Source organism: Peromyscus leucopus, chromosome 9 (genome assembly GCF_004664715.2).
Source record: "Peromyscus leucopus breed LL Stock chromosome 9, UCI_PerLeu_2.1, whole genome shotgun sequence".
NCBI classification, from domain to species: domain Eukaryota; kingdom Metazoa; phylum Chordata; class Mammalia; order Rodentia; family Cricetidae; genus Peromyscus; species Peromyscus leucopus.
Genome location: NC_051070.1, coordinates 30,613,069 through 30,629,535, shown reverse-complemented (window position 1 = coordinate 30,629,535; position 16,467 = coordinate 30,613,069). Strand labels below are relative to the sequence as shown.

The 16,467-nt window shown below is 33.0% G+C and overlaps 1 protein-coding gene across 5 annotated transcripts in view; it reads right to left on the bottom strand.

Annotated features, from left to right (window-relative positions):
• Positions 1 to 16,467, bottom strand: part of Pcdh9 (protocadherin 9) — a 563,648-nt gene that overhangs the window by 235,777 nt on the left and 311,404 nt on the right. For 2 of the 5 annotated variants that reach the window (XM_028883014.1, XM_028883016.1), the window contains exon 3: positions 12,708 to 12,809. The exons of 2 other annotated variants lie outside the window; for them this stretch is intronic. In XM_028883014.1, coding sequence (XP_028738847.1) covers positions 12,708 to 12,809 — 102 coding nt within the window. Of the gene's footprint in view, positions 1 to 4,509; positions 4,550 to 12,707; positions 12,810 to 16,467 lie in introns of those variants that run through there. One more of the 5 variants, XM_028883018.1, reaches the window with a different exon arrangement.

Genomic DNA, 16,467 nt, shown 5'->3' with positions numbered 1-16,467 from the left:
AGTCTTCCCATATTTTGTGTATCTAGGGAAATGAGAACCATTACAAACAAAGTACAGAATACACTCTCACCCCAAAGCTCCCAGCCATTCTCCTTTGTAGTTAATGTTTGCCTTGTACTCTGATTCCAATCTATCACTGATATTACTGTTTTTTTATCCCCTACCTTTGGAAGGATTGTCAAGGAAATGAATCACACAGTAAAGCCTGTGTGTGTGTGGGTGGCAATGTCATAGTACTATGTTGTGTCCTATCACAATTTACTTCAAATCTACAGACTTTCATCTGGATTTCCATATTGGATATTAGTCCTACAAAAGTCTTCATTGTATTTCACTTTTTGGCCACATTTTGAACCAAGATAAAATATACATGAATGCACATGCACACATGGGCACACATGAAGTTAAACATGGAAGCACACACTCACACGTGCACATAAAAGATTTTGCTTTCTTTTTTCCCAGTGTGAGCTAAAATTTCTGTTGTATCAACTAGAAAACTTATATGATGTGATCTGTAAATGGATAAACAAAATAGCCTCATGATTGAAAGCAATGTTAAAGCTCTTGTGAAATTTGACGGAAAAAATGCATGTTTATAAAATGCACAGAATTCAACAGCAATATGGGATTTGCTGAATTTTTTTACTAGCCATTTATTTTCCATGGATGCTATATTCTAAATACACATTAGTTCAAAGTTGAGATGACTCAGCCAGAAAGAGCATTTAATTCCTGGTACGATAGATTTCTGGTGAAACATATAGGAAAACTACTTACCAAAGGAATGTGAATATTAAGAAAGGGATTTGGAAAAGTATAAATCTTTTCTATCAAGTTTGTTGAGATATATATATAAACTATTGTTGAGATAAGATAAATATAAAACTAATTGTATGTTAAATAAATGATATGTAACATATATTAGTTGTATTATATGTGAATTATTTTCTGTGATGTTTTATTTATTTATTTTATTGATTAATGGTGTACTCATAATTTCACAGTCACTTTGTAGAATCATCTTCCTTTTTTTTTCATTTTGAAAATGGAGGCCTTACCCTTTTAGAGGAGGAGGTGGGGGTAGGTTGGGTGAGGGGAGTCTGGGGGGAGAATCGGGAGTAGGGATGAAAGGGAGATCTGTGGTTGATATGTAAAATGAAAAAAAAAAATCCTAAATAAAAAAAGAAGAAAACGCTTCACTTCAGTTTGCAGCAAGTAGACCTGCAGCAAGTTTTAGGGGCAAGGAAAAATAGTTCAGGAAGTGGAATGAACTCACCAGGGCAAAACTCATTGCTCTGCTGACATCTTATGTGAGGGGAATAGGGTTTTTAATGTTTGTGTTGTGGAATTTCCTCTAATCTTTGCCAGTGTTAAGATTCCAGCTGAAGGTTTTAAACATGTGAGATAGTAATACTATGCACGAGGAGTCTAGTGATACTGCCAATCGCTATTACCTACAAGGCTAAGCATCTTCTTCTTACCATCGTGGCCAGTCTACATCTGCTTTGTCACACAGACAAAGTGCTTGACTTTCATCTATATACTTTAACAGATACAATTTTCCAATTATATAGTTCCAATTACAAAATAATTAGATACCCATTGTATGCAGAATTTTAGCTTTTGGGCAATACCTGACCAAGATGCTGAAATGTATTTCATTAAAATTTATCATTGTGCCTATAATATTTTATGGTATAAAAGGATTTGTGTAATTGTTTCATTATGTTATTGTGATTTAAATTTAATATGGTGTAAATTTGAAAATACTAGGAAGACATTTACTCCCATTTTAATCTTTCAAAAATATTGACAAATGAAAAATTTAAGATTTCATGTGCAATGGTATATATTATCTTCAAACAAAATAAATAAAAACAAAACAAAAGACAAAAATAACAAAATGTTGCCAAAACACGTGAGCCTTTAGTCTCAGGAAGTCTCCGGAGTACTGCTTTCTAATATATTGTTTGAGACAGAAAGTCATCCAATTAACTCAGGTTTTCCATGAAGTCACAGTCTTTTGACTTTTGCTAGGATTGCAAGTATGAGCCAGCATGCTTCTTAAAAATCAGGCTTCTGCTTTGTGAAGGAATATTATCATCTGAAAAAATATAAATTAATAAATATGTATTTTTTTAAGATTATTCTTTCAAAGCATGGTATAATCAAATATTTTGAAAAACTAGTTTATTTTTTTAGAAGTAGGTGGGTATTTCACAAGAACACACACATATACATATCAATTTTTAGTATATTTTAAGATAAAGAATTTTTAAATAAAGGATTCTATTTAAATTTCTAGAGTCTTGATTATAATACTATAAAATCATGTGACATGTGATTTATGTCAGTGGCTGGCAAAATAAATTGTATGTAATCAGTGTTCTTTAAGTGTTCCTATTGTCAAATAATTTTATATCAAATTAATTTCAATGTATGTAAATAGATTAATTTTGTTAAACTTGTTAAATGTATGTTGTCTTCATATTTATTTATAAACCATCGACAGAAATTATTCAAAAGAGTATTTTTTAAATACCAGTGTAGGGGATTGAACATAGTGCCACAGAGTGGGTTGGAGTGTTCCTTAACATCGAGTTACAGACTTACACATCCAACTGAAGAGAAAAGAAATACTTGACCTCATTCAGACTAGAAAAATGATCCATAAAACATAAGTCATCAAATTCTGACCCAAGATTCGAATTTGACCTAATAGAAGAGAGAAGCTTATGAAGTAGAACAATATGGCATCATACAGAAAGTCAAGCAGCCAATGTCTAGCCTGGACCCTCTGTCCTCTTTGTCAAAATCCTAAGATTACTATCTCAGCACACAGCCTTTCTGTGTTTAAATCCTTTCCAGCCATGTATTTGCTGAGTGATTTCTTCCTTTTTCAGCTGTAAACAGGAGCAATAGGAGCTTTTATCCCAAGGAACTGTTAGTTCAGTTAATATAATCAAAGTGTTTTTGAAGAGTGCCTGATACATGAGAAGTGGTAAGTGTGAATTATTTGTTTTTACCAGTGGCTCTCAAACCTTAGAAATTGACCCATAATGCCATACTGAGACACTGCAAATACACCTGAACAGAAAAATAAATACACCGAAGATAAAAATTGAAGTAAAATGGCACTTAGCCACGTGCAATAAAGTTCATTATATTTACTTGCATACTCTGTCTTCCCATTTTTAATCCATTCTAATTAATTCTGTTCTATATGATGTGCTAATTTTTTGCAACTTTATATTAAACAACAACAATGAAAAAAACCTATTAACCAGTTTCTGATCTTCAGATTGCTATGTTCCCTACTCATCACCGTGAAAACTCCATTTTCAGCTTCTCTATCAAGTCAACTATGTTAACCCATGTGGGTCTGAGAAATTTCAAAATCGTAAGTTCAAACATTGGCTAAATATGGCTCTTCTTATGTTTTAAGACAAAAATTTGTTTCTTGTGGTGTATAATATTCCATAGATAACAAATTGTCTTTTAGGCTCCTTGTAATTCCATGGCCAAAGAGTGGAATGATCATAAAAGAAAGTCTGCTTAATTTATTCTAAAATCCAGTCTGTTTCCTGCAAATGTGATACAAGCATACATTAGGTCATAATTTCAGGGTCTTTCTGAACAACACTTAAAAATAATTAAGTCAATGTTATTTTTTTTAATTAGAGTGATTCAGTGTAAATTTATCTACTTGTGAGCTTTGAGTTTTAATTTTATTTTATTATATATTATTTTTGGTTTTTCCCAAGACAGGTTTTCTATTTGTAACAGCCCTGGTTGTCCTGCAATTCTCTTTGTAGACCAGCCTGGCCTTGAACTCAGAGATCCATCTTCCTCTGGCTCCCTAGTGCTGGGATTAAAGGCATGTACCACTGCCACTCTGCTTAAACTCAGTTTCTCAGCTTTAGGCTAACATACAGATTAAAATGATTTCATAATTGAATTTGTTACCCATGTAATCTGCATTATATAGTTTTTAAATAATTATTTTTAATTTATATGTGTGATTGACTGTGTATTGTGTATAGGCATATTTGTATATGAATGCAGATGCCCTAAAAGGCAAGAAGAGGGTGTCAGATCCTCTAGAGTGTGAGTTACAGGCGGTTGCCAGCTGCCTAATGTGGGACTGGAACTCAGTGAACACAAGTCCACAGCAAGAGCTGTATCTACTTAGAATCAATGCCTTAGACATTTCTTCAGCACAAAATTATTTTATTTATTGGCATAATGTGTATCTTAAATGTGAAAATAAGTAAAATAGTCTTCTACTATAGCTAGACTTTTAAAACTGTGATTTATTATTATTATTATTATTAATATTATTTTATAATTTGACTTAATTTTACATATCAGTCACGGATCCTCCCCTCCGCACTCCCCCCAGCCCAACCCCATTCCCATCTCCTCCAGGGCAAGGACTCCCCTGGGGATTCAGATCAACCTGGTAGATTCAGTCCAGGCAGGTCCAGTCCCCTCCTTCCAGGCTGAGCAAAGTGTTCCTGCATAGGCTCCAAATCGATCAGGCCCTCTGGATAAGTGAGAGAATTGATTAGCTTGAACTGTTTAGGAGGCACCCAGGCAGTGGGACCGGGATCTGTCCTTAGTGCATGAGATGGCTGTTTAAAACTGTGATTTTTTTAGTTGCATGAAACATGAAACCATGGGATATATTATGACATGCCATTTATTGTATGTAAGGTACTTTGGTCTCACCTTTCCCCTCCCTCTGCTGTTCAATCTACTCCCTAAAACCCCATTTTCAAGTCTCCAGTTCTACTTCAACTTTTACACATCCATGTATGTCAGAAAACTCTAAGCAGTCTCAGAATATGTCTTCAATCCAGACTTTTAGGTCTGACTGAAAGATAAGAATTATTTATAATGGTACCTTCATTCTACCTAGACTCTTTGACACTTAAACTATATGCCAGGTCACCTTGAACAATTATTACATGTGACTGCAAAATAGGATATTTACATTTTATAAGCATCTGAATGCCATTTCAAACAAAATTTAGTTCAAGTTTAAAGTGTCTTTCACAGTTATAGTTTCCAAAGTTTACAGGAAAATTAACAAATCTCATAATGTCTACATGATTATATTTGTTTTGTAAAGTATTTGTGATATCATTAAGGCATTTTGGTGGATGTTTGAAATTATTAATTCTATAATGCTGCTAAAATACATGGTACATATCTGAAAATAAGCTTGTTTAATTAGTTTAGGAATATGCACTTCTAACCACAATTACCTTTAGCTTTTAGCACATCAGTTAAATAGTGGTCAAAGAGAGAACCTCATGCTTCACATGAATAGAAAAGAATGACATTCATTATTAATTCAGTGAACATATACGTCTTTAAATATGTTACCACTAACTTTTTCTCATTTCTATACAGTCCTAATATACATGTTGATGGTTTTTACTCCTGTCTGAGACATTCTCCAAAACATTGTTTATGCCTGTGTACTCTCCAGGTGTTCAAATACAAGCACTTCTGGCAAGCTTTGCAGTCTTTGTAGATGGACATGCACAGAATTTTTTGAGAACACTATATATATGATTTAATTCCAAAAGCATTAACTTAGGCTGCATTAATCATAGCAGCATGCAACTTCATTTGCTTTATATGTATTCATGAAGCGGCTAGATCTATATTTCTTTCTCACAGAGTGGTAATATTTATTTTCATTTTATGTGTGGTTTGTATGTTCACCTGAAGATATAGATTTAGACCTTTTTTTATTTTCAAAATTTCAGTTTTGGTTGCTTTAGTTCTTCTTCAGAAGGCTTCAGCTAAGAGCACCGTGGTTGTCCCCTGCTTGAAAGGCTCTTCCCTGTCTCTCTGTGTACTACAAACTTTCCAAGAGCAGCTGTATCACAGCTGTCATTTTGACTGGTAAAGATGTCTTTGGCTGATAAGTCTCTGCCTGTGGCACACAGAGTGACTTCAAACAACTAATTAGCAGGAACTAGGCCACCTCAAGGTTTGGTGCTGTCCATCAAGGCTGTGACCACTGCTGACACCATCAGCAGATCTGTCAAATGTGGCTCTTCCTGAGAATACAACCAAGCCCACTCTGTGGAGAAGCAAGAACTGCCACAATGTATTGAATAGGAAGTAAGAGCAGGTGATGGCCATTTTGTACAGACTCAAATAACTGGAAAAGTAGTGAACTGTTGGGAAATTTGAATGTTTATTGCTTATTTATTTACATGTGGTTGTGGAATATAAGGGAATCATCTGAAAAAAATATGAATTTCTAGTGAACAAATTTATGAAGCTAAAAATGTTTCAAGAACTCTCATTTATTACTGAAAAATCTACTGTTGTGTGCCTTTTTGAAGGCACTATTATCATATATACCATCTATCCACTTACACAAAGATGCAACAGTATACCAAATGCATAGTGAATTCAAAGTTATTCAACATTAATTCATTCAAAAAGTCAATTCTGTCTGTGGAAATGGATGCATACATAGAAACACTTATATTTCCAGTTACATGTTTAGATATTGTTACGACAAGTATAGTAAATTCTCATTGGAAAACATGAAGTCATTGTTCTCTATAAGTAAATGTGTGTGTTCATAATAACATATTTAATTTATACATGCATTTATATTACATTAACTAACAATGTGCGATCTGATAGTTAATGTAGTTTCATATTTTGAACCAGACTGTGGTTTTAATATAAGAGTTCGGAAAGGATTTGTGTGGTGATATTTTATTTATGCTTTAACAGATAAAACTTATCTGGGGATCAGAGAACAGAGCCAGTCACCAAATTAGACATTGAGGTCAGGCAGTTGTGGCATACACCTTTAATCCTATCACTTTGGAGGCAGGGATTGGAAGATCTCTGCGAATTCAAGGTCACACTGGGAACAGAGCCAGGCATGGTGGCACACACCTTTAATCCCAACACTTGAAATCTCATGCCTTTACTTGGGAAACACACATGCCTTTAATTCCAGGAAGTGATATGGCAGGGCACAAAAAGGTATATAAGACATGAGTAAACAGGAAGTCTAGCTGTTTCTGATCTTTCAGTTTTCACCAAAATATCTGCCTGTTTTGTGTGTGTGTGTGTGTGTGTGTGTGTGTGTGTGTGTGTGTGTGTGTTTTAAATAAGACCATTTACCAGTTCGTCTTACAGATCCAAGTTAAAGAACCAGCATATTTTCTAAAAAAGCAAAATAAAACAATAAACAGGACATCATAAAGCTCTTTACTCAAGTAAACTTCTCACATTTTTATTATCAGAAACTATACCACTCACAAATATTCACTGAAGTCTTGTATCAACATATTCCCTATCTACTGTGTTAAATTTCTCTGTTGATTTTATCATTCATCATAAGCATCTAACCTTTTAATGCTACTTACACTGTATCTAGTATCCTTTCCAAAATAATCAACAGTGAAGAAGGAAGAAGGGACAAGAAGAATAAAAGAGAATACTTTATGAATCATCGTTTGTTATAACCATAGTTAAAGGAAAGAAAAGAAAGGAGATAATGGATAATTCGTTCTGACTCTCCTAAAGAAACAATTCTACATCATCTCTGTGGATAAGAAACACAAGAAGGAAAATTTATACCGAATAAATATATCTACATATAAATACCAGAAATAAGAGTAAGCATGTTGAGCCCTACATAGTATAAATTATATTTTCATAAAACAATCAGTAAGTCCAAACAAAGCTCGAGAATATATGTGAATAGTATTCTGGTGTTTAACTTTCCTTTTTTTAACTTTTGAAAGCAGCCTATGACTAACATTTTCTTTTATTGCAGTTGATCTCTTACAGAGTTCTGAGCTGTGTTGTAAGCATTGAATTCTATTGCATACCTTTGGTTGGTGACCTAGGTACAAGGTGCACCTATGGTTATTTTAAATAAGGAAAAGCTATACTTAATTTGCACACTACTTCTAAAAAGTTATTAATTTAAAATATGTGATATATTAGTAGTAGTTTAATGTATTTTACTTTTTCTTCCCACATACTCCCTATTACTCACCATATGACACATTTTTACTCGATTAAATGTTTCAATCACAATGTTTTATAAAATCGGTAACTTTCTCAAAACTGTTGATAATTCTTTTTGATTTATGAATCCACCAAAACCTGTGTTATAAATTTACATAAAAGGTCAAAAATATTTCTCCTATCAAAATGTTTTCTCCATTTGCTGTGATGATTTGCTGCAGTTGCCCACCCTGGGATATCTTAATCAACCATCTGCACCTATGAATTTCACACTTGTAATAAATGCCACATTTCCAAGGTCTGTCAGCTAAAACTCACACTTATTTATAAGCCCTTCCACAAGTCTCCCAAACTTTTAATGCTAAGAGTTCTGTCTGACATTGATTTTTGAATTTTATCTCTACAAGGAAAATCTTATCTGAAAATATCTTATAGTGAATACTACACCATTTTGTAAGAAACTTGGGCTCAAGAATAAAAAAACAGTGATAGGAAACCACTATTCATATTGATATGAATTTGTGTGTATGTGTATGTGTATGTGTATGTGTGTGTGGGGGTGTGTGTTTTTGTGTGTGTATGAATACCTGTAACTATTAGCCCTTCTCCACCAAGTAGAAAGCTCTATCCATCTGTATCTTATGCTCAAGGGAATGATGTATCAGAGAAGGGAAATGGCAGGTAAATTTATAGATCAAAGATGTTTAGTCAGGTGATAGGCATAAATGGTATAAAAATGATGCATACTTTTCCATTTCTGTGCTTCTATTTTAGCCATTACTCTGTTTTGTCTGTGCTGTGACAGAAGGTATGGTGGAAAGGAAAAAAAAACGTTTAACATGACAGTTTCAATTCCGCACCTTATTTGAACTCTAATTTAAGAAAGAATTTCAAGTATGAAGTATTTTCTTTGACATTTACTTGGAAAACCACTTTTATGCACTTTTAAGGTGGAATCATTACATTACTCTGAATTCAAAAATCCTAGGACATAAGCAATTTTTATGCTATCAGTTTCTAGTACTCTGACCTGGGCTAGGCTAACTCATCTCTTCTGTCCTTAGGTTATGACTATGTAATCACTGAGCTGTGTGAATTTGTAATAAATTTGCCCCATGAGGATAAAACGGTCTACAAAGGTTTTGATTTGATTGTTTGTAAGTAAACAATGCCTTAACAGAGTTAACTGTTTAGGTTTTGAGCATACATATGGCTATGGTTGTGTTTTACTCCATTTGGCTACTTAACCTCATTGTCTCAGATTCCCCTTCTATACAGGGAAAGTAATTATTATACCAAACGAATGGAGTTGTAATCAGAAGAAAAACTCAATATCACAACAATAATGGAAAAAAAGTCCTTTTCTAATGTTTCTGAAAGATCCATATTCAAAAAATTGCAAATAAGCATTTATCACAGTTTAATTGACAAAATTTTTAAGCCAGCAGTGCGCACAATTATAGCATGTTTTATATTCAGTGATAGATTAGAAGAATTAATGTAATGAATACAAAATACTTAGAGTAGTGTCTGGGATCAAAATATCTCCCTAGCTGGTATTAGCATTTTTCTATAAGTAAGCAATAATTATCTCTAGGTAAAAAGAAATAGGCTAAGGATGATAATTTCATGATGCTTAAATTCCCGCTAGTCTCAACAGTCTTGCTTTCACTTTGTATCAAAGGTGGTGATATAAAGGCAATAACTTAATTCAGATTAATTAATTTTAATTACCCAGAATATGATATTAACAAGTAGGCCTATAGAATCTAATATCTACGTATAAAAAGAGAACATTTTTGGTTTATTAATATAAATAAAGAAAATATAAATTCAGAAAAATTAATGTTTACAATGTACATATATTTATTAGATTTTTACATATACTTAAATAAAAATCATATTCTGGAGGATTATGTTCTAGGGGATAATCAGCTTTATTTAGTGAATCTTAGAAAAATTATAAATACATGATAAATTACTTTTCAGGTATTGAATATTGAAACTAACCACTTTCTTAATTGACACATGAGTAATGAGTATTTATACTGAACATCTATCACTCAGAAATATTCCTAGATTCTCAGTATAATATATTTTTTTGCTCTGTGTTTAATTATTTAAGAAATATCAGACTTAAAGCTTTTATCGTTCATAGAATATACATTTAAGGAATTAGATGTACTATCTTTGTATATATCGTTATTAATCCTTTGAGAATTCTGTACAACATCTTTTCATGACAATCATGTCTCCCCTTTCAACTGAGACCACATACACACACCTTTCACAAACACAAAAATCTATGTCTTCTATTTTTTTAAGGCCATGGAGTTTAATTTATGTAACCCAAATAAAGAAATCTAATCTTAGGATGGACATGTAGAAATGATGAAAGAATTTACATAGACAGTGATAAAAACAGCATATGACACAATAAGCTATGAAAACATACATTGTTGATTTCATCCACGTTATGGAACATAGGAGGTATTGAAAGGACCTTAAGCTGACAGTATTCAAAATTATTCATGTTCTAATAAGTCATGAATATAATAGTCAAAGGAATATGTGTGAGATAAAGGGTTTCTTAAAATTATTTACATCTTTTGGATACATTTTACTTGTATTTGTTAAAATTTACTGAACCAATAAAAATTATAATTAGGGAGTTTTTATTTATGAAAAATCATATATTAATAAAATATCTTAAATAATAGTAAAAAATATTAATATCTGTCTCCTAATATAGCAAAGTAAAATTTCTTTCCCAGTTCTTTATTTATTGAACTAATAATACAAGTCGATACCTTAACTGTATATATATTTTTATTTGCCTGGAAGACCAATGCAGCTCTTATGCATTGCGTGTCTAGAACATATCTGAAAGTAAAATTATTTGTATCTCAAAAGGTTTCTATACCCAATATCCATCAAAAACATCTAATGAGATTTATTGGTTTATTATTTAAAAACAGAGACATTAGATATATTAAAATGCAATTATGAAACATTTGAAATACTCTTTCATTTCATTTACTTTTATACTGTTTTGAATATGCCAGTTTTTACTTATTTAAATCTTTACTATTGAAAAATATCGTCACCATAATGAATATTGTGCTTTTATTTTTAGTAAATACAGTGTATCATATTTTCTTGGTTATTAAAAAACATATATAATGATTATGAAAACAAAAGAGATAATAAGACATGATTGCCCTTGAAAGTTTCAAGTGAATTGGATTTAGAGAAATTCACACACACACACACACACACACACACACACGCAAAAAGAAAATAGTTTTGTTGAGATATATGGAAAATGTATAATGAGAGAATTATAAGTTAATATACCCTAAAAGGTTTCTTTAATACTTTGTGACCTCAAGTATTTTTTTTTCAAAGAACTTTTATTCTAGCCATTGCATTCCTGTTATCAAATTCTGTGGCAATCAGAGCTTTTAGAATGATACAATCCTTTATAGGGCAATGACAAACAAAATTGTTGCCAGAGAGAGAGAGAGAAACTGTTAATGTCCTTTTCATAATTTAAGGAATTGGTTAAAAGAATCTATTCATGACAAGTTGGACAACAATTACTCACAATTAGAGACATATTATTAATGACCTCTATGACTTCATTAATTAAAATGAAAAACATGTCTCAAAATGAGATTTAACAACTAAAACATAATTTCTTTAAAATATGGATTTTTTCTGTTTCACAATAATGCAAGAACACATAACAGTATTGAAATTTATATAATTATTCATTTATGTATGCAACAATAATAATCAAAGAAATAAGACCCTGTACTTGGGGAGGTACATGGCATGGTATGGGAACAGCTGGGGCAAGGAAATGTAGAAATGATGTAATTATACTGTAGTTAAATTTTAAAAATATTAAGGAAAATGCTTTAAAAGGTTAATATGATGAATTACGTGTGTTTCTTAGGAACACAAGTACACACACAGACACACACAGACACAGACACACACACACACACACACACACACAAACACAGAGAGACAAACACATTTCTAACCTCAGTCACCATGGTAGCATAAGACATAATGAATTAGATCTTTTAACATTACATAAAAAGAAAGTAAACAGTATTTCCACATTTTACTGAGGATAAAATTATCATTTAAAAAGCAACAGTAATTTTTTAATACTGTGTTTAACCATATAGGTTAATTAATCAAATTTGGGAAAATATACCATTAAAAGTTAAGCAGTTAATAAATTTTCTCCCAGATTAACTATTATTATTTTTAAAAAGATTGTTTTTATATCTCTTTATGAAAATATAACTTTTCATGAATTGTTATGCATATTCTGTAGCTAAATGAATAAAAATGTATCAACCAATATCATATACCTGGGAAAGAAGGTGACTTACTGTTGTTTCTAAAAATAAAGTTTTTATTCTGTGTTATAAACATGTTGAATTTACAGTGATACTATTATACAGGGGAAATAGGATCCATGGACATAATTTTCTAATCTGATTTACTTTCACTTGTATTGAAGCAGTAGTAGAAAATTCTGATGATAAAAAGAAAATAGGCATACAAAGACATCTGTAATAGTCAACATGGCATATTTAAAATCTAGAGAAAATGACAATGTCTCAGTACTAACACTCGCTCTACAGACATATTCATACCTCGGAATGACTTGCTTCATTCTCTCGAATGTGGAAACCAGTAGAGCTGGGGCATTTCTGATGTGTGACAGGAATATTGTCACTTTTGTTGTGTGAGTTACACTGAAAGAGATTACCAAATAATTGTGACAAACTACTCTATGTGAAGAATGTCCCTTGAGAGACAAGGCTACTTGCTGTGAGCCTAAGGATAAAATGAACTTTGAACTAACCAGGCTCCACATTCACAGATAACATGCATTGGTATCTACCATGGCAAAGCAATAAAATGTGTCAAAATATTTTGTACAGAAAATGGAAGGCATACTATTACTTATTAGCATGTTAAAAATATTAGTTCACTTCTTATATTCAAAGAAGAAACTATTCAACCTATAATAACACTTTTAGAAGTTGTAAAGTTCATACTTCAAATGTTAACTTATGGGTGAGCCTTTCTCTAGAACTATATTAATATGGCTGCTTCTATATTTCTCACAGGAATCTTCACTTAAAAGCAAGACATAGTTCATTTTCTTTTCTTTCCTTTGTTCCTCTCTAGTCTCTTCTTGGGACAGGGACACCAGTAAATATTGCTGTTTTAGTTGTGTGTTTGTTTGTTTGTTAAGTACAGCATTATAGTTTGCAAAGTTTTTAATTTAATAAAAGGTGACATTGTACCACCAGGAAAGAGCCATCACTGACTCATTATTGAGGGTATTACAGCTTCATTCTCAGATCAAAATTTTGTTGTCTTTAAAAATATTTTTATGATGGGTATTGCATTTTGCAGATAATAATCATCTCATTTGCTTTTGTTTCCATATGACATCTAGGAAGACTTAAACACAATTATTCATAAGCCTTTAGTATGGATAAACTTATTTCATGATATACATATATATGTGTGTGCGTGTGTGTGTATATGTATATATAGATATATATCATATACACACATATATACACACACATTAACGGTTTGATTTCAGCTTTATTTAAGCCCCAACTCCTATGAGATATCTACATGGGTAATTCAAACAAATAGTAATTGACATTTTTAGCATCTGTTGAGAACTCAGTAACTTTTAGGTGTAGTACCTAATATGCTACCTTGCCAGTATCAATTCATTGAATGCAATTAAAATTGTTGGAACAACTTCATCCATGTTTCTTTGGTATTTCATTATTAAAGTGTTCTTTGTTTTCTAAAACAATAAAACTAAAATACATCTTAAAACAGTTATTTTCAACTATGATGATCATAGACATTTTAATCAATTGTTGTACCTAACCTTTCTGCATATCTATTCATGCTGATTAATCTAATTTAAACATCTCATGTACTATTCAGTTTCCCCCCAAAAGAAACATGTCTTAAATCCCTGTGGCTCACTAGTTGGTCTTATATTGGCAAAGTATCAGATTCATTTGGAGAACTTTTACAAACCACTAATGATAGAGTTCTGGTTCATATCAGTTAATTAAGAACTCATGTGTAATTGTTTTTAAGTGCTTTGGTGATTTTAAATTTCAGACAGAGATTGGAGCTCCTGAGTTAAGATGAACTACACTGAATTATGTCATTCACCAATTTGGTTCTGCTTGTTTATTAATTTAGTGAGTAGAAAGTCATTTACTATGTGCATATGTGCATATTATCTCAAGACTTAGAGGTCCATAAAGATATGACTTGCAATAACTAATAATCTTATTCAGGCACTTAAACAATACAAGGTAGCCATTAACCATCATGACTTGTAAAGATACCTAACAAAGTGTACACATAAATTGCTGAAGAAAGATGAGAACTTTTCTACTTTGGTTTTCTATAGCTATGGTAAAAGACTGACCCAAAGCATCTTGAAAAGGACAGGGTTTGTTTTACTTACAGGTTATATATTGCATCAGTGAGAGAAGCCAAAACAGAAGTTCAAGTCAGAAATTTAATGGCAGAAACTGATATAGAAAACACAAAGGTATGCTGCTTATATCTTGCTCCTCAGGTCTCTCTCAGCTTATTTTCTTTACAGGCTAGTATGGTCTACCTATAGGTGCCTCTGCTTACACTTGGCTGGGCCTTCTCAAATTAATCATTAATCAAGAAAATATCTGGTGGAAGAAATTCCTCAATTGAAGGTCCCTTTTCCCACATAACTCTAGTTTGTATCAAGTTGATGAGTACTAAGCAGCACAGGATCAAATCTAGACATTGGTTTGGCTCCATCTGAAGAGACTTGAGAGATGGACTGTTGAGAATGCCCTGGGTAGTGTACATTCAAGATACAAGAAACTACATGAAACTCTTTGAAGAGCTGTATTTTGTCAATTTATGAGAAGTTGTAGCAGTTCAAATATAAAGAATGTTAAGATTAATTTGAAGATGGGAAGAAATATATTGAACTCAGCAGTAGAATCAATAATGACAAGTAACACAACTGAATTCAGTATAAGAAATGATTGGCTAGGATAGGATTTTACTAAGAACTGAATGAAGTCATTGTTTTTCTCTTCTGAGTAGTACTCCATTGTGAATATGTGCCACATTTTCTTAATTTATTCTTCAGCTGAGGGGTTTCTAGGTTGTTTCCAGTTTGTGGCTATTATGAATAATGCTGCTATGAACATAGTTGAGCATGTGCACCTATGGGACGATTGAACATTCCTTGGGTATATGCCTAAGAGTGGTATGGCTAGGTCTTGAGGAAGATTGATTCCCAATTTCTGAGAAACCACCACACTGATTTCCAAAGTGGCTGTACCAGTTTGCACTCCCACCAACAGTGGAGAAGTGTTCCCCTTGCTCCACTTCCTCTCCAACATAAGTTGTCTGCAGTGCTTTTGATCTTAGCCATTCTGACAGGTGTAAGATGGTATCTCAGGGTCATTTTGATTTGCATATCCCTGATGACTAAGGATGCTGAGTAATTCCTTAAATGTCTTTTGGCCATTTGAATTTTGGCCTTTGAGAATTCTCTGTTTAGCACTATAGCCCATTTTTTAAATTGGATTGTTCATTATTTTGATGTCTAGTTTCTTGAGTTCTTTATATATTTTGGAGATTAACCCTCTGTCAGATGAAATGTACAGGCAAATGGATGAACTAGAATATATCATCCTGAGTGAGGTAACCCAGATTCTGAAGGACAAACAAGGCATGTACCCACTCATAAGTGGATACTGGAAGTAAAGCAGGGGATAACCAGACTATAATCCACAACTCCAGAGAAGCTAACTAACAAGGAAGATCCAAAAAAGGACACATGGATCACCCTGGGAAGGGGAAATAGATGAGAACTCCATGAGTGAACTGGGGGTGAGGGGTGGGCAATGGAGGTTAGGGGATGGGGGATGAGAGCATAAAGGAATGGTTGAACTGGAACAGGGATGGAGTGGGAAAGCAATGAGAGAGATACCATGATAGAGGGAGATATCATGAGGATAGAAAGAAATCCAGTGCTAGGGAAGTTGTCAGGAATCCGCAAGTATGTTCCCAGCTTGGACTACTAGAAATAGTGGAGAGTGTGCCAGAACTGAACTGGCTTATCCCAGTGATCAGATCAGATCAGTTAGATGCCTGACTGTCATCACAGAACTTTTATCTGAATGATGGAGACAGATGCAGAGATCCAAACCTAACACCAGGCAGAGCTCCAGGAGTCCAATAGGAGAGAGAAAGGAGAGACTGTATGAGCAAGTGCATCAGGATCCTGATTGGGAAACCTGCAGAGACAACCAAACAAAACTAGTGTGAACTCATGAAAGTTGGATCAATGGCTGTGGA